Source organism: Gallus gallus, chromosome 18, assembly GCF_016699485.2.
Source record: "Gallus gallus isolate bGalGal1 chromosome 18, bGalGal1.mat.broiler.GRCg7b, whole genome shotgun sequence".
Lineage (NCBI taxonomy): Eukaryota > Metazoa > Chordata > Aves > Galliformes > Phasianidae > Gallus > Gallus gallus.
Window position 1 is genome coordinate 10986694 of NC_052549.1, and position 18649 is coordinate 11005342.

General features: G+C 48.1%; 2 protein-coding genes across 5 annotated transcripts in view; one reads left to right on the plus strand and one right to left on the minus strand.

Annotated features, from left to right (window-relative positions):
* ACSF2 (acyl-CoA synthetase family member 2) overlaps window positions 1-18649 on the minus strand; it is a 37077-nt gene that overhangs the window by 11591 nt on the left and 6837 nt on the right. For all 3 annotated transcript variants that reach the window (XM_040649902.1, XM_015295514.4, XM_046902253.1), the window contains 9 exons: window positions 18153-18348; window positions 17150-17278; window positions 16102-16155; window positions 13766-13884; window positions 12964-13126; window positions 12452-12547; window positions 11252-11400; window positions 10611-10702; window positions 9467-9543 (listed from right to left, as the gene is read on the minus strand). In XM_040649902.1, the coding sequence (XP_040505836.1) occupies window positions 9467-9543; window positions 10611-10702; window positions 11252-11400; window positions 12452-12547; window positions 12964-13126; window positions 13766-13884; window positions 16102-16155; window positions 17150-17278; window positions 18153-18348 (1075 nt within the window). The remainder of the gene's footprint in view (window positions 1-9466; window positions 9544-10610; window positions 10703-11251; window positions 11401-12451; window positions 12548-12963; window positions 13127-13765; window positions 13885-16101; window positions 16156-17149; window positions 17279-18152; window positions 18349-18649) is intronic.
* On the plus strand, window positions 565-8151 carry CHAD (chondroadherin). 2 transcript variants are annotated; one of them, XM_004946334.5, is made up of 4 exons: window positions 565-1363; window positions 4638-4801; window positions 4976-5121; window positions 7174-8151. In XM_004946334.5, the coding sequence occupies exons 1-3, from the start codon at window positions 584-586 to the stop codon at window positions 5115-5117; spliced, it is 1086 nt and encodes a 361-aa protein (XP_004946391.1). In that variant the 5' UTR covers window positions 565-583; the 3' UTR covers window positions 5118-5121; window positions 7174-8151. The 2 variants fall into 2 exon arrangements, with proteins under 2 accessions (XP_004946391.1, XP_001232036.1); XM_001232035.7 differs by having other exon boundaries at window positions 7177-8151.

Below are 18649 nucleotides of genomic sequence, written 5' to 3' on the forward strand. Positions count from 1 at the left end.
CTCCTTTGAAATCAACGGGACAAGATCCTCCAGAACCTTTCCTCTGCCGCAGCAGGAAAAGGTGCATCTCCCCATAACAGCCCAGGCCAACATGCAGCCCAAGAGCTGGCTGAAAACTTTAGCACAAGCTGGTTTGAAGGGCAGCAGTGCTCCTTGCTGTGCGATCCTAAGGCTTTCATTCAGGCAAAATGGGTTGCTTTTCCCCTCACTGGTAAACCTGGGCCCTGCGTGGCTCGGCGGGGATCAGAGATTTCTCACGGATCAGGTTTGCATTTGTTCCTCTTGACCATCTGCTCCCCTGCTGCAGAGAACTACCTTTGCGCAGGCAGTTCTGCAGTGGAGCCCGGCAGGACTGAGGACATTCCTCTGCTTGGTGCCAAGGGGTTAAGCTCACAGTAAGTTCCCAAAGCCACTTGCTTCCAACTGGCTGCTGCCTGCGGTTTGTGGGAAGGGATTTTGCTTTTTAATAACATTATAAATAGGGCTGTGTTCAGCATGCTGCAAACCCAGTTTCTCTCTCTCTCCCACCCATCTCCCTCCTCCTGCTTCTTCTCTTCCCACCACACCGATTCCAGATCTGATCATGAATCGGTCAGGCTGCTTCCTCAGTGTCCTCAGCCTACTGGCATGTCTCATCTCCGTTGTGCAAGCGTGTCCCCCGAGCTGCCACTGTCACGGCGGGGACCTGCAGCATGTCATCTGCGACAATGCTGGGTTGAAGAAGATCCCCAAGGTGCCTGAGCAAACACGGCTTCTCAACCTGCAGAAGAACAACTTCCCTGTTCTGCCAACCAATGGCTTCCGGGACATGAAAAAGCTGGTGTCCCTTCATCTTCAGAGCTCACGGATCAAGGAGATCTCAACCGGAGCCTTCAGAGGGCTCAAGAACCTGGTCTACCTCTACCTCACTGACAACCAGATCAGTGTCATAAAGCCAGGAGCCTTTGATGACCTCTCTGAGCTCACCTACCTGTACCTGGACCAGAATAAGATCCCAGACTTATCCAAAGGGATCCTTTCCCCTCTTGTCAATCTCTTTATCCTGCACCTAGGCAGCAATAAAATCCGGGAGCTGAAAGCAGGGGTCTTCAGTGGTGCTAAAGACCTGCGCTGGCTCTTCCTCTCCGACAACTCCCTCACCAACCTCCTGCCCGGGGCCCTGGAGGATGTAGAAAACCTCGCTGTCCTCCACCTGGACAAGAACCAGCTGAGCAGCTACCCCGTGAGTGCAATGAGTAAGCTGAGAGTGCTGGAGGAACTGAAGCTTTCCCACAACCCAATTGAGGTGATTCCAGACAACGCTTTCCAGTCCTTTGGGCGTTACATGCAGACTCTCCACCTGGACAACATGAAACTGAAAAAGGTGAGTCCTTTCTCTTTGCCTTTCCTCTGTATATGAAACACAGGGCTCAATTCTGTTCTCCTTTACAAAGCTGCCAAATTCATCGCCCCTCCTGCAGTTTGCAGAGAGGGGGGATCCAGGCCTGCAGTTTCTGCATGAAGCGAGGCACCTGCCAGCTGCAAAAAAAACATACATAGCCTCCACATACATAGCTGCGCTCCACCCTTTTGGTGGGCTGCTTTATGCAAAGCCAAATTATCTGGGGCTGGTCGAGCTCATTGGAAAGGCAGTGCTGCAAAGCTGGAGGTCACACCAGTCACTGAGAAAGTATTTGGGGTGCCTCAGGACAGTCAGCAACCTTCCATCATCCCAAACACGAGGCATCTTCCCTGTACACAAGGGACTGAAGAGCTGAACTGCTCTGCCTCCTTTGCTTAGCCTGAGTGCCTGTTGCTGTCTGGAAGGGGGAGATTCCAAAGAACAAGAGCAGTTTCTCACTCACGCCTTGCAGACAGGTAGACATGTGAACCCTCACCTTCACCTCTCCCCCATGCCTTCCAACTTTGCACATTACAAAGAAAGGTTTGTTTATTGATGTTCTCTCAAAAGCAACTCTTGCAGCACCTTACAAAGGGGGTCTGTTCCCACCAGAGTGGAGAAGGAACACTCATATATCCTGGAAAAACAACCTCCTCCTTTGCTTGTGAGAAAGCATCATCCATAGGCAAAAGCATCACACTCAGGGAATAACTCACATTAGGACCTCTGAAATGCCAGGTAGAAGTGCAAGAAGAGCAACCCTATGGCAGCCTGACTTCCAAGATGCACCCTACATGGCTGGGGAGGGGGGCGTCTTCTGCAGGGAAGGACAGTTCTCCCTGGCACGACACACTGTCAGGAAGCACAAAAACAAAGTGCATCCAGGTAAGGCAGGACAGCACTTCAAAGCAGAGCAACACCCAGTATGTGCAGGGAGACGTGATGAAATAGGGAATTTCTTAGTAACAAAGAGCAACTCAAATGGTCTCACCTATCTGTAAAAGAACAAAGCTGCTGCAAGCTATCAGAAACAGACCACACTAGAGTTTCCAAAGGGAATAAAGAAAATTAAGAAGCTGGAGTCAGAAGTGTGCCCAGGTGGAGACTGACACTAGCCAAAGCAGTTCGATAGCACCCAGTCAGTATGTAAGCCCTTGTCTACTCTCAGATCCAGCCTCTCCAGGATGGGGGTAACAAAATGCAACATATGAAACCCATTTACTGACCTCTCCAGGGGAGGCACTCAACATGCGGTCACATCACTTCTGTAGACTCAGGTTTTGGGGACTCCCATCATGCACAGATCAAAAGCTCCAACATAAGTGTCATACCAGCTGTCGGACCCCAGGGCTCCAAGTCTTGTGCTAAAGAAATGTGATGCTCTAGAGAATTCAGTGTCCTTGATTCCAACACAGGAGCATCTAAATACACGAAGTTTTAGTTTTCTAGCCTATGAACCAAGTTCACAGTTGTCTCTGCAAAACCTCAGCATGCCCCATACCCAAGCAGCCCGCGTGCACCTGGTCACAGAAGCCACACAACCTGGGAAATCCCTACCAAATACTTTAAGTGCTGCTGACATCTTGACGATAGCTCTTCCTTCTCCATAAAAATACTGTCGCTAGCTTTTTCTTGTATGGCTGAAAAGCTTTCAAGATGTTCAAGTGCAAAACTGTTCCACGTGAAGCTATCACAGCCTACATGGCACTGAGTGGAACAAGGAGAGCCCTCAGGCTTCTTTGCAACTCGAGAACCTCAGAATTCCCTTTCCCCAACCACCTGCATGCCGCATTACATGGGCCAGGACACACCGCATGAATCAACAGAAAATAAGATAATGCGGAACCTGTAAGCATCACATACACCCTCTCTTCATTGCAAGAGGAATTACAGCAGTAATTCTCAATTTAAACAAGAGGAAATTCACCAGTTTCTTTACAAATGCACACTCTGGCTGGAAGCATAGCAGCTGTTCCCAGCAGACACCGCCTCCTCTCGTGGGGCTGGGAGAGGAGTAAGCAGCTGAGACAGTGTTCCTCTGTCCAACACAGAACACGGCCAGGGCAGGCAGGCTACTAGCCCCGCTGTACGGCGTGCCAGCTTCTCTCTGAGCAATTCTGCTATCAGTGCAGTAAAACCTACTGAGATCAGCTCACACAGGCCAGTGCTGCCGACTGTCCAACAGCTACAGTACTCTGGGAGTCTCTTAGCTAAGTTCTAAATTTATCCAACGTTGCTTAATTTGGAAGATAGAAGAAGTTCACAGCTGAAAATAGCCATTTCCCTCTGTCAGGTCTTCCAGCTGAGAGGGCTGACGGTCCCACCCACAGTGTGACGGTGCGTGTGAGCTCACCAGAAAGGGAAGCACAGGGCCTGACCCGCAGGGTCTCCTGGCAGACCCGGTGAATCTCCTTTCTACAGTTTTGAGGAAGTTTTCCTATTTTGAGAAAGGGGGAGGAATGGTTTGTCACAGCCAGGAGCAGCTCTGTCAACACAGCCCTGTCTCTAATGCATCACCTCCAGGAAAGCTTGTGTTGACAGGTTTGCTTTCAAAAAGAAACTCTCCAATCTGAGTAACTATTGGCTGAGCAAAAATGGAGATGAAGCTTGAAGGAAAAGATAGGGGAGGGCTGTGAACTCGAGTCCACAGCCACACAGAGCTTAAGCTCTCCCTTAAAGCCTACCCATTAATCAAGAGCAGACAGATCCTGCAGCACCCCTTGCAAACAGCCCACTGGAAATGAGAAAACCCGGAGGAGGGTGAGGTGCTGGAAACCTGCCTCTATTTCTACACGGCTCTGATGCCAAGTGTAACTTTCCACTCGGCACCACTGGGCACTGCCAAAGCCCACAGGCCTTTCAGACACCACAAACACTGCCTCCTTCAGCTGCCCCATGGCAGGGAAGGCAGTGGCCCTGGGCAGGTGTCCAGCCTTGGAAGGGACATACCCAGAAAATACCTTCATTAAGAACAGAGATGTATGGCTCAAAACATAAAGAGGGCTGCCCGCTTTTGCTTTATTTAGGAATGTAGCTTCAAAGCAGGTCCCACGTGGGTCTGGGCTGTAGCTCTGTTCAGGTAGGAGACTGCTACCAGGAACCCTGCATGCTGCCCGCCCCCAGCAGCCCGCAGCTCCCTCCAGGGCTCCCCATCCTCACACGCTGCCTCCACGACGTGGAATGCTCAAGTTCTGAACCCAGGAGAACATCTCCCCTTCCCCAACTCGGTGTTGCTCAGATAAACCTCTGTGTTCAGTTTGCAGACAATGCGTTCGCCGGCGTCACCGTTCTGAAGACCGCACACCTGGAGAACAACCGGCTGACCCAGCTGCCCCGCAACTTCCCCTTTGACAAGATGGAGACCCTGACGCTCTCGAGGAATGCCTGGCACTGCAACTGCCAGCTGGCACATCTGCGCAAGTATGGGCCCATCACACCTTCCTTCCCCTCATTCCTTGGGCTCCTCTCGGGGTCCCCCAGCCTACGCGTGGCAGGAGATGGCAGAAGGCAATGCTCAGCCCGCCGGGTTTGTGCGGCCGCAGCGCTGCTCCCGGTGGGCTGTGCCTCCTGTAAGCGCCTGCGTTCTCCCCCCAGGTGGCTGAAAGGCAATCGCACCCGCACAGAGGACACGTGCTCCACGCCCGCGCAGTACCGGGGGCAGTCCATCAGAGACACCCCTGCCCTCCGCACCTGCAAGCTGCCCACCAAGAGGTCCAGGAAGGGAAGCCGCCATTAAGCACGTAAGAGGGGTCACAGAACCACTTCCTAGCGCTAGATTATAGTCACTTCTTGCACAGACCGACAACAAACCCCAGTGCCACTAATGCTACAGGGACTGCTGTCTCAGATGTCGTTAACACGGAGATTTAGCTGACATCCCACCCAGAGCTCTCCCTGGCCGTGCTGTACTCCACAGGCTTGCAGAGCAGAGACTGCCTGGAGCAATGGGGATGCGGTCAACCCCTTAAAGCAATCACAGACCTAACAACAGGCCTGGCACAGCAAGGAAGGGTGAAACATGTAATTCAGTGTCAAATCAAGGGCGGTTTTAGCCCACTGCCAGCCCCGGGGTGGGATAATACAGACTTTACTTTTCTAATCGACTGGAGATGCTCCTCCTTTTGCCCCATTGAAGGCTCTCCCAGGTCTGGTTTGAAAACCAGGGCAAGACACAGCAGAGGAATCTGGCCCCAGGCCACCCAGCCCACACCTTCCATATGAAAATAGATGTCTTCCATAAGGAACAGTTCCCAGACCAGCACCTGCCCTTCAATAACTACAGTTCCCATCCAAGACACTCAGGTATTTAGAAAAACAAGGGCTGGTGCCTTCAAATGAATGTCCCAGAACAGGAAGGATCGAGACAGCAAATATTCCTTGAATAAGGTGCTCTGGGCCAGAGGGTGACTCAGGAGACAGGGCTGGCTCTCCTCTGAGCAATGGGCTTACTGACATTACCAATCCAAACACCAGCTGTGAAACAGTATCACACAAACACCTCCAACAGCTGGAAACACTAAGAGTACTAAATTCAGAGCAAAGAGTAGCAAGAAAGCCACAACTGTCGTCAGCTCACCCCAAGCGTTTTGCTTTTCCTCATCCCAGGACTAGATCTGCAGCTTGTACAGATTCCAAACGACTTTGGATTAGCCTGAAAGTGTGTAAGCCTTTGGGAAACAGACCTTTGTTCATTTGCTAAGTAAAGTGCAGTGACCCCGCGATGCACTGTGTGAGCAAGGGCTATCGCTGTGCCCTCTGCTAAGGGAAAGGACTCGAAGCCCAAAGCCCAGTTATGGCCATTTGGCCCCCATTCCCTACGGAGAAGCACAGCAGGATGGAGAAGATAAATTTATGCCCGAGATGTCAGGCATTATGCCGGCAGCTCTGAGCCTTCCTATAATTTGTAATAATTTATCCTGTAGTGACAGAGACGTTATGGACTGGAGATGGAAATACCAGTCATTCCATACAGGGCGGATAAAGTTCTGCACCAGAGACGGAAAAACTTTGGTTTCTAAACCACAACACTTAAATACTTCACCTTCTTCTCTCCCTGCCTGAACTCAATTCCAGTTCACTCCTCTAGGAAAAGAGTAAGAAAACCACGACAATAAGAGCTGGTTTTCCTTCTGCACCTTTGGCCCAACTCTCTCTCAAAAATTTATAAACGTTAATGAAATAAAAACCAATTTATTCCAGTCTTGAAGGAGACAAAGCTCAGTATCTTCAGGTGTAAGAGCCACAGTGCAAGCACGCAAATCCATCCCAGTGGTGACACAATGTGAAGGGATATGAAGCTGAGCTCACTGTGCACCTCCTGAGGGGCAGGCAGCTTTCCCAGGGAGCAGCTCGCAGGGTTTCAGAGACACGGTGGCTCGCTCACTGTCCAGGAGCCACGTGTCAGATGAAAGGCTGTCTGGCAGCTCCTAAAAGCCTGCCTGCTCTGGAGATTCTGAACGGAGGCACCAACATTCACTGCTCTTCAACCTTCCAGCTGCTCTTCTCTCCCTGCCATGGGTTTCTTCCTTTACAAAGGAAGCACTCACTGGCCATGAGCACTTCAGGTAAGATGCTCCGCATAGCAAGTTGGCAGTAGATGCTGCAGATTGGACTGATGTATCTCCTCCATCGTGGAAACTTGTGATGGCTTCCTGAATTCTAGTTCTTCTGCTTCAATTATGGGCTTCACTCACACACTGGGTGTAAAAAAAACCAAATGCACAAAAGCTCCAAGTTTAATGATGTACTTAAAAATGCCCCTAAACGTGAGTTTTTCCTTTCTTCTTCCCCAGCAGGACCCAGTATGGCCTGTCCTGGTGACCGGTCACTCCAATCATCAGAAAACTACTGACTTCGAGTCCTTCCTTAAGCTTCTCCTATCTGTCAGGAAACATAGCTGATATATCTGAACACCTCCAGCCTCCTCCGAACCCCGCTTCTCTCTGACTGCAGGATGGAATCCACCTTCTCAATCTTTTCCGACATCTATATATTTTAAAAGAGGCATTTAAAAAAAAATAAATGATGCATGACCATACTAAGACGAGCTAACCTAGATCCTGCCGGTAAAGCACAGTCATCTTTCCCAGAGGCAACGGAACCCACATCCCAGATCAACCAGCTTGTCTCTGTCTCTCCCCTTCCAATAGAGTGGAAGCAAGTAGGAAGGCAGAAGCGTTCTTCCCCAGCTGCTTGATCAAGAAAATTGGTCTCAACCCGTGCAGTCCTCTGCCTTCCCCCGGAGGGGATCCCTGCAGGCCAGGGCCGAGGATGGCAGGTGAAGCAATGCCCAGGAACTGGTGGCCCCAAGACAGAGCTGCCCTTAGCTCCAAAAGGCAGCGATTTCCCTAAGCCAGACAGAAATCTTTAAGTGAAGCGATACTGGGAAAGCCTGGAACTGAAGCAAGCTGAAGACTGGATTCCCTCCCACTCTGTGGGGTCTACCAAGATGTATGCACGTCCAAGAGGAAGAGGTGTGCACCACGCTGCCTTGCTGGAGCACCCCTCCTCGCCCTGCCCATACTCAGAGGATCCAGCAGGACACCAGGATGACTGTGGTTTATTGTCATGGCTGTTACAATACCACAGTTGCAACTTAACTGTGTTTTTTAATCCTAAAGAGTTATATAAATGTATGTATATTTATTCCTCTGTAACTGAGTGTAAATGACCTTCAAGAGGATGAAAACTCCTCTTTCTCCTATATAGAAATCAAATTGTATATTTTCTTATGTACATCTTCTGTATAAAGCTCTCGCTGCAAAGATGAATTCAACAAGTCTCCCAGTGTCTGTCTGAGGGCTGGGGATCAGAGGTAACATGAGATTGCTTGTACAAATATAGACCTAATCCTCTTTATCCTATGGGCGGGATGACTGCTTGTGAGGGGAGGGGCTTCTCACCCCTTTTTCCACAAAGCAGGAACATGTGACATCTAACAGGTCCCAGGCAGCTGTAATCACGTCTGGAAATATTTTGTGAAGTCAAACTCAGGCCTACTATAAAAATAGGTGTCTGTCACCTGTTGGAGTCCAGGGAACGGCATCAAGGCTGTCTGTGGTGTTTATGAAGGGCTTCATGTCCAGGAAAAACCTCTGGCCGCCTCTGAGACGGCCCAGGACAGATGCCCTGGACTCTCCCGGTCCTTTCCAGAGCGTGCAGTCATCCCTATAAATGTCCCAGTGCTGGCAAGGTCGGGATCTGCCAACAGTAACAGCCTAACCTGACTCATGTGCTCATCCATCACAACAGTACACTTCCTCAGCATTTGCAAGCAATGCAGCACCGAGGTAGAATTTGTTTTCGTTAAAGCAAAACGGAAAGGCTCTTTTTTGGCTCACTCCCTCGCAGGCACAAACCACTCAGATGCAGCATTGCACAGTACCCGAGAAAGAGTGAAATCTGACTCAAACACGAAGTGGGGGCATCTGTGACACACTGCACATCTTCAGACCCACCAATGAAACGCCACTCAGAGTCCCAGCGCCCCACGGGCTGATGGCCCACCCCCTCCACACCATGGAGGTGCATGGAAATGCAGTGGCATAGAAGCACACGTGCTCCAGCACAGGTTGTAGTTCTGATAGAGCAATGCTTGGTGCCACATGCATGGGCTGAACCATTCCCACGTTCAGACTCTCAAACACATAGCATGCATGAGATTTTCTATCTGTGTGCAGTCCAAGACGGTGGAAGAAACCTCACAGCAAAATGAGCACGTGCACACCCCCAAACCAAAACAAACCAGAAACTCCTCTCCCAGAATCATTCATCCTTGCAGCATGTGCAAAGAAACAGAAGGGCTTACAAAATCTGAAATACGCCAACAGAAGCTCAGCTTATGATACTCCACAAAATATGTCTCTCACCAGGCTGCCTCCCCAGGCACCCAGGCGGACAGCAGGCATAATTCCCCCCTCCATCCCAGCCCTACTGCGCAGCTGCTCCCCAGCCTGGCCCCACACCAACATTCCACCACACCTGACCACAGCAGCTCTGGCACAGCTGCTGCCCAGAGGTGCCCCATCTCAGGTTTTGGCCACAACAGACAATTCTTGCAGCTTTTGCACAGCAGCCATGACTCACCATAACCTCCGGCATGTGCATTTTTGTTGAAACCACCTTCATGATCTCAGGGGGAACAGGGGAACCTGCAATGACTCCTGCAAGAAAGAGGAGAAGATGGCTGTCTCAGAAACTGTGTGCTTATTCATAGGAGCAGTCCCTCAGAAGGTTCTGCCAGACTGAAATGCTGGCGAGACCTTTGGGATACACTGGTTCCTGTGAAAATACTTTCTATTTGTACGGATACAGAAGCAAAGGCTGCAGCAAAACCAGTTTGCCTGAATGAATTAAGGGTTGGCAGAGTTCATCTGTTAGGAAAATAAACTTCATAGCACATTCCTAGTCCAAGCTATGGTTCCAGAAAAGGAAAGATTGAGAGCAGAAAGAGGCACAGATTTTTGCAGAACAAACACTCCCATAGATCATCACCACCATAAAAATGAAAACCTTTCCTCCTGCCCTGAGTGGACCACCTCTCTGGGGGAGGACAGGTCACATTTTCACCTGTTCAGATATGCCCTAGGATGACAGAGCGAGAAAGCAAAGTAATGCGTAGGCTTTGCTGCACGACAAGATGAGAGAAGGACTTTTCACCTAACAGAGCTGATAAATCTGCTTAGATGTTTCTTTGTGCTTCAGCACCATCTCCTCTCTGCTGCCATTGCCTCAGAAGGGCAGATGGTATCCCTGCTTCAGCTCTTGTGCTGAGTCCATCTGAGATAAGAGAGAATCCTCCAGCACACGTTATATGTTGTCATATAAGTGTCTTTAAAAACTGGCAGGAAAGTTTGGGTCAAGAAATGACAGAATAGCTCTGACAGACCACACCGGCTTAGAGGACAAAGTGGCTGCTGCCACACAGTGGTAGCTCATGATCAGAAGAGCCGAGTGTGATCCAGCTTCCCAGTTTACCACGGCAGCAGCCTGTAGCAGATAAGTCCCTCCCTGGATTGCTTTAGGATGAAAGAAGAGCCCTAAAAATACGTTGTTCTTGAAGGAAAACCCAAGGAAAGGAAATGCAGCACCAAATTAACGGCTCACACAACATAGCATTTCCCTGCAGAGCAGTCATTTGTTCACAAAGCTTAACATAACCTCCCAGCAGGGAAACAGAGACCCAGTTTCACTGGGTTTTTCCATTTTCTGCCTGAGTTGTCAGACTTACCTCCCCGAAGAGATGAAAGGTTGTAGGAGTCGAAGTCCGGCTGGGAGAGCATGTCTATGAACATGGTTGGTGTGCCATGTAAGAAGGAGCATCTTCAAGAAGGGGGGAGAAAAGGCAAAGCTGCAGAGTTGGAACCCAGTGCAGTAACACCTCAATACCCCACTCCTCTCACACTCACATCACATGTGTACCACATCAGCGCACATATACACATGTACATATAAACTATACATATGTTTGTGTGTATATATATATATATATATATATATATACATACATATACACAACTGTAACTCCTTTGTTTTCAACAAGTTACACACGAAGCACAGCCTGGAAACGCTACCAGGGATAGATGCTGAGGCAGTGGATGGGGGGCTAGGTGTAAAACACACTGGCAGTAACAAACCAGGGCGGACAAATCTCTAGAGACCCAACGTTCCCTTACACTCGGGGGAAAAAATGTGTGGCAAGTTCCCAGGTAGAGCTTAGTGCCCTCCTGAAGGGCCTTTGTGTATGCAGAGCAGCAAAGCTGCCGCTCTGTGCTGGAAAGGAAGCAAGAGCAGCAGCCCGGAAGGGGAGACATGCAGAAAGCACTGCCTGGGGCACTGAACTCTCCGCAGGGAGAACTCGCCAACTCTCACTTCTCTTGAGACACCGCCTCCAGCGTCGCCTTCCCCTCGAAGCTCGGAGCTGAGAAGACACAGGAGGAGCCGTGCAGCGCCGACACCATGCAGCCGCCCACGGACGCCAGGCAGTGGTAGAGGGGCGCGGGGATGCAAACGCGATAGTCCTGGGGGGCAAATGAAGGCACAGTGAGGAGCGGGGCTCATCCACACTGTGAGGAGCCCATCTCATCTCACTGCTGTGGCTCAAAGTCCCCAGCAGAAGAACTCTCCCAAGTCATCTAAAACTGGCTGGAATTTTGAAATTCACCTTTCTTCTCATTAGATAGAAAAGCCATGCTGATGCTTCTCGCCCTTAATAACAGTTAGTTTGGGACATTTTTCCTATCAAAATTTCATTCTGGATTCTTGCATGGTCTTTTCCTTGCTGGACTTCCTGGGCTGGCATTGCTTACTGTTACGTTATAATATGCCAGAAGAGCAGAATGGCAGTGCTGTTTCACACATGAAATATTATGCAGGATTTGGTACATGCTATTCATTTTATTTTGTTTTTAAAGTCACCAAAGGCTCTGATTGAAAAATTCATTTCTTATTATTATGATTTTTATTTTTTTATCAAAGCCATAGTGTGAGAAATAACCACTTCAGAACTTCAAAAGGAAGGATTTGCTTTTCATTATTCCTAAGAGGAATTAAAAACAGAAAACATCAAGATCTTATCCTGGAAAGAGTAACAAGAGTGTATACACGACATGAAATGAAGTCATGTAAAAGAAATTAAAACCTCATTCAATAGAATTCAAAGCTAACATCTAGAGCTCTGTAATTGTTGAAAATGAGTATTCACCAAGATGAGAAGCAATTCATTTCACCATTTTCCCCCCTACAAAAACACTTCTTAGAAAAAATAAAACAACAAAAGCTTCTTGTGAATCTAAAATGCAATTTCAGTGAAACCCCACATGGGAAAAGTGAGGGCAGTGCTTCCATCTGCAGGCACTAGGAAGGCCAAGCAAAGTCTGAACTGCCAGGCAGAACAGAGCCCTGAGAGCCCCCATATCCCACCTCAGCACAGCACCTCTGTAGTGAGCCAGCATCTCTCAGCATCCTTCACAGCAAAACACCCTGCCCTGCTGAGCAAGCAGCAGCTCCCCTCACATTTGATCTCAGTGGCAGTGAGAGCACAGCCCAACCCTACTCCACTGCAGGACCCACCTGCTCTGTGATCCCCAGCCTCATCCCAATCAGATTGGCATTGTTCACAATGTTTCTGTGAGACAGCGTGGCTCCTTTGGGGCTTCCTGTTGTTCCCTGAAAAGCAAAGAGCATTCTGCAATGAGGTCACCTTTGCAGATGGCATGTGTTCTTTGAGGCATGCTCCCAGGCACAGATCCTGACACAATCTTACACTCTATCTCTTCATTCCCTTTCCTGACCTGAGATGGGATTTTTTTTTTTCCTTTAACAGCACTCAGTACCAAACCAGACAAAAAAGGTAGTTCAACTACAGCTGGAAAATTCACATGACACTCCTTGACAAAGGGCTGAGCAGCAAAAAGTAGAAAGGGGAAACCCTAGAAGACTTCTGCAGTAGAGGGTAGAAAAAGGCAGCACCAGGGCTTGGTCAAAGAGAGCATTAGGCAAAGGAAGCTGAGCATCTAACAGAGTCTTCTCTGTGCCAGCTGAGGAGCCCAAGCACAAGGCATGGAGCAAACAGAGGCACCTACTGAAGTGAACTGGATGTTGACTGGTTCATTGCAGGACAGGGTCTGCTGCAAGGCTCTTAGCTGCTTCATATGACTGCTGTCCCCAGCCTGCATCACTTCGTCCATGTGAAAGGTACCAGGCAGCTTAGAGTCCAACATAATGACAGTAGATAGGTCAGGTAGCCTGGTAGGAGGAAACATACCATCACGAATGGAGCAAGGAGAAAACTGCCCAAATAGCCGTATGGAAGCCAGGGCAAACCTCCTGCACAGGCTAACCTGTCTTCTTTGGATAAGGCTCAATTACTGTAACAGGAATGAGAAGCATTTTAGAGCAGCTCACACAGGGTACATACATCAAAGGCATTTTACTCCTGTTTCCAATTCAGTAATCTATGTTGTAAGGAAGGATTGTATGTAGGACATTCCACCTCCAAGGATTCTATTGCTGGCAACGATGGCTGAAGCCCAAACAGGGAAAGAATGGTCATTCCAAGATGTTATCAATCACCTGTCTGGGATCTCAGCAGTGCTTGAGCGGTCCTGCAGTAGCAGAAGGACGTGGACTTATCAGAAGCTGTAGGAGCAGCCTTACAAGTGCTTGAGGCAGTACTGCAAAGCAGTGCTGGGGGAGAGGCTTCGTGGTTGTGGTGTCTCCCAGCACAGGTAGCTGCAAAGAGCCCTCATCAGTACATAAAGTCCTCAACAGAGAGATCTCTGCACAGATCCTTCCTCCACTACAGTGTGTTGCATCCAGCTGAGATGACGCATGGCAGGACACAGCTGCTACGTCAGTGAAAAATGCCAGGTGTTCCTAACTCACCTTTTGCTCTTTATTCCCCCTGGACTGGAGTTTTCCACTTCAGGACATGACTGCTTTAGAATATCATAGTATTTTTGTGATTTGAAATGAGAAGGAAACACCAGTGCCTTGCAGCCAACCTGTGAAAGGAGACAGAAACTGATCAGAACTCATACTGGGGTGATGCTCAGACCATGATGAAGAGCAGAGCCTACAACACAGTGACCCCACATGGCACAGGCTCTCCAGTGGCTCTTCGTGGGATGTTCTCCATGGCTGCTCTATGTAAGCACACGATCCTGACTCTCCAGACTAAACCTGAAGCTTTTTATAGACCTCCCCAGTAAGAGCCATCATACACAAGGTTAAAGAGTCACTGAAGAGCACATAAGAGGTCTTTGCAAAGTGAAAATGCAGCAGATGCTCTCTTGGCTGGGGGTTCAGTTCCTGCTGGGCAAGGAAACAGAGCTGCAGCTAAGGTTCCCCACTCTCAGAGGATCAATGTTCTTCACTGTATGGTGAAGGCAAAGGACAGATTTGTCAGGTCAGGAGTCCCACTGTTAACAAAAAGCCCAGTCCCAAAATAAGAAAAGAACTTGATTTGAGTTGATCTGAAAAAAAAAAAGGATATTTGAGGAGCCTTGGGAAAACACGGAAACCTAAAGACTGCTTTTCAATTCAAGCCAAGGTTTGGGGTTTTTTGGTTTTTAATATGCACAGATTCGCAAGTTTTTCCCACCTCCTTTTAGAGTATAAGCTCTTCTGAAAATTGGGGCATTTTTCATTCAACCTGTAGGTTTATATAATCCTGAAACAAGGCACTTTAATTACTCCAAGAATTTCTATTTATTTTTTAGCAGATGCAATCTGTGGAATTTGACCTAGATTTGCAAATTGCTTTCATCATCCAAAAACACATTTTTGTCAAATAAACCGTTTACATAAATTATTTACTTGGCTGTTCTCGTTATTTTCCCAGGATCCATGAAATCAAGAGGCCAAATCTATGCCAATAAACTGTTTTTAAATACCCTCTGGAGTGCATCAGGAGGGAAGACAAACATGTGCTGAATTTATGGAAGAGCCTGCCCGGAACCCAGGGGACTGGGTCTTTTCTGGGGCTTTCCAGCTTTCCCTGTTAGTCACTTGAAGCTTCTATTCCAATTTAACTAGCTTTGCAAGCAGGTTACATGAGGTGCTGCGAGGCAGATGCTGTAGGAGAGAAGAGCCTTCAGTCCAACATCTCCCATTCAGCATCAACTAAATGGCAGCACAGCCTTCTCCACATACCCTGCCATACAGAAGCTATCACCAGTTTGCTTTCACCAAGCCCTGGAAATACAATGGCAGCAACTGGAGGAAGAATGGTTGCTCAGTATTTATCACTGTGTGCACTGGAAGGAACCTGATGTAGCAAGAAAGAGACTGCACAAGCTGATGCAATTCAATGGGCAAAGCCCCAAAATCCTCAGGGTTTTTGTTGTGCAAAAAAAAAAAAAAAAAAAAAAAATCAAACAATCAAATAATTGGTGGGGATGAGGAAAACTAGAGAACCCAGTGCCAGAGGTACACGTGAAAGCTAGGAACACTAGAAAACTCCTGAGGCAGAGCAGCACCCAGTGGAGCTGAAGCAAATTTTGCTCTTCCCCTCCAGCGCTCTGGGCTTACACTGGAGAAAACCAAAGCAGAATCTAGCACAAAAGTACAGAAAGGGAAACAAAATTCAGGTCTCCTTGGGAAAAAAAGGAAAGGAGAGAGATGCACAACGAAAGTCATAAACAGAGCCAGGAAATGAAATATTTCCAATACCAGCAACAAGTGTGGCACCATTGTGAACACTGCACAACATCTGTCCCAAAGTGTAGGCAGGTGCTGACACCTTCACTTTGACTCTGCGTTTACATTTCCACCTGGTATGAGGACCAAAAAGACACCCACAAGGGAAGGGAAGTGCTTCACCACAGTGCATTTAATTTTAATATCTGGAGACAATAGCAATGCTGGCAATATTACCATAAAACGATTAAATGAAGGATGAATTTGGAACTCAAACTACAGCCTCAAACTACAGCAACCAAACTTCAGACTGCTGATGCAAGAAAAAAAAAAATCTCATTTAGCAGCAAGAAATCCCCCCCTCCTTTCCAGACAATGCAAGAACTTGTATGGTGGTCTTGCTTTTATATGGCCATCACCAGCCCTGTTCTCTGGCCAGCTCTCCTTGCCTCCTCCTAATATGCCTACGTGTTTAACCAGTTCACCTCTCACCATCTCCCTACTATTCCCCTAAACAAAGTGCTGCTTTTATGATTTCTCATAACAAATCAAGTAGAATTAACAGCGAGTGCCATACAAACCTTCCTCATCACAAACTCCAGCTCATGGGCCTGATAGGCTGGATTCACAGATACCTGAAGAAGGAGAAACAAGAAGGGTAATCAGAGTAACCTTACCTCGAAAACCCTCTTCCCTAACAGATACTCCAACAGGAAAGTTCTCCCAGAGACAGGTCACAGTTGAAGCCTCTGCTGTCAGAGACGCAGACCTAAGAGCTCACCACAAGGAACTCACGTTCACTAGAAAAGCTATCTGAACTCTGTGTTTGCATGAAAGACAAGGGAAAAGATTTATGAGTCAGTCACAACAGCTTTAGGAATAAAAACAGTCCTCCTTTCTCCCTTGCAGGCATTAAATTCAAGCCAGAGATACTCAAAACTGAAGGGAATCTTGGGATTCTTAACAGGCAACCAGCAAAATATCAGCATTTTCCTGTATGGCTCTCAACAGAGGCTGTATTGAGCACTGAAGCTGAGCTGACCATCAGGTTCATCCTGAGCCATTCTCATGCATACTATTACTGTTCCTTAGCACTGGGATGAACAGTATTGAAAAAAATATACCAGTAGATGTGTTACAGTCCTTACACAGAGCACTGTATAAATAGGACACACTTTGGTTAATGTACCAGATCATACAATCAATGAAAATTGCCTTTCAGGGGTATGCAGCTTGGGCCAGGCTTTTAAATGAGCATTTGTATCTTGAAGCAATATAAGTATCTTTAGGAGGGATCTAAGTAACTGATAGCTATTTAGGACAACAGCATGCAACATAAAAACCATCCTATAGGCAATCTTGTTTGTATCCATCACTGTTTGCTGCAAGATATTTCACAGCAGGCCATTCCTCCCTACTCTTTCCTCAAAGCCCCACTGTCTGCATCCCTACATAGCAGAAGACGCAGAGCACTGCACAGATCTTGCTTTAACACTGACTTCATTAAGAGTTCACCGCGCTGGGTACAAGTATGGAAAGAGTCAGACTACAAACCTCACACTCCAGCATGTCCTACTGCTGTGTCTCCATCTCCTTTCCCAACGCACTGATAAAAACCCCAGCACTTACCAGGATGATTCCTGCTTGGGCAGTTGCGAACTGCATGAGAACCCACTCATATTTATTGGGACCCCACATTCCTAGCCTGTCCCCCTTCATCAGGCCAAGAGCCAGAAGTCCAGCTGCTGCTTGGTCTACCTGTAAAATGCAAGACAAGCACCTGAGGATCATAAACATTATGTGGCAGTGGATATCTTTCTACAAAATGGAAGCCCAGATGGGCTATTCATGTGATGGTACTGCTTCGGAGTAGCCTTCCTCATCCTCTTCTTCCTCCTTTCCCCTTCTAGGATAAACTCGTTTCCTTACTAAGCAAGATGACTTCCATTTCCATTGTTTCTTGAATATAGGGGTGACAGATACTGGCTCAGATGGCTCAGTGGTTTGGTGGTGGTGCCTGCTGTGGGGGCTGGATCAGCTGCAGAGCCTGGTGGGGGAGCTGAATCAGATCCAAAGGCCTCCTCCTCTGGAAGGTGCTAATAGGTGCAGACCAGACTTCAGCACAGCGTGGTGAGCAGCAGATCTCTGGCTCGGCCAGGATCAGGGCATATCTTTTTTAAACATTCTATCAGTTTTTTAGGATTCCGCACTTTTTCAGGGTTGAAGTCCAAAACCACTGGAGGTGACAAAGTTGAAAGTCAGACCAATGTGACCAACAGAAGAGCTAAAGCCTGCTCCAGGTGGTGAAAACATCATGACTCAGCCCATAGAAATTATTGCCACCACCTGATGTATTAAGTATGAAAGTTCATTTTGGAATATAAAGTAATCATTTCATGTACACTGTCTTCTCCCTTTGATCCTGTGATTTGTAAGGACAAAGGCAGCGCACACCCACTGGGTGTTCGCTCTGGCAATGCTGTCTCTGAGGGCTCAGAGTGAGAACAGAGATCCACACAGAACAATCCTCGCTCCTGAGCTAACAAATGAAACCAGTTTGGATTTCTCCATTAACACCAGCTGCTGTCCCAGTGTATATGTTCAGGCTCTGTGATGTGAATGAGACACTCACCTCCTCTTTGAACTGAGCAAATGTCTTCCGAACTCCATCTCGGTAGAAAACGAAGGCATCACGGTGGGGAAACCGCTCCGCTGTCTCATCCAGACACTGGCCCACAGTTTTGTTTATAAGTGGAATGTCTAAGGTCCCTTGGATATAGCTGTTGGTCACCCTACGGGATGCAGAAAGTGTCCTTGTGTGCAGGGCACTGTGAAGGAAAAGAAGCTGTGAGACAGACGCCAGCAGGGTTTTCTCTGCTCTCACAAACCCACCGAGCACTTCAGGAGCTACCCCACATCACACCAACTCACTACTGAGGTGGTCATCTCCCAGCTTACCCAGCTGACTTCCTAATACTGTAATGGAAGATACAAAGATTTCCTAAGCCACGAGGTTCAGATCAGGGCTCTGGTTACAAAAGAGTGTCTTTTTTTAATATAACCAGTCATTACAGTGCTCCCAGTCTGGAAAAATCATCAATGTGCCTGAAGTACCAGCAGTATCTGTAT

Excerpts from the sequence above, each read along its gene's own strand:
- CHAD (XM_004946334.5), top strand. The coding sequence starts at position 584 with ATGAATCGGTCAGGCTGCTTCCTCAGTGTCCTCAGCCTACTGGCATGT. Across the intron at positions 1,364-4,637 it reads ACAACATGAAACTGAAAAAG|TTTGCAGACAATGCGTTCGC; the intron begins GTGAGTCCTTTC and ends CTCTGTGTTCAG. Across the intron at positions 4,802-4,975 it reads CAGCTGGCACATCTGCGCAA|GTGGCTGAAAGGCAATCGCA; the intron begins GTATGGGCCCAT and ends TTCTCCCCCCAG.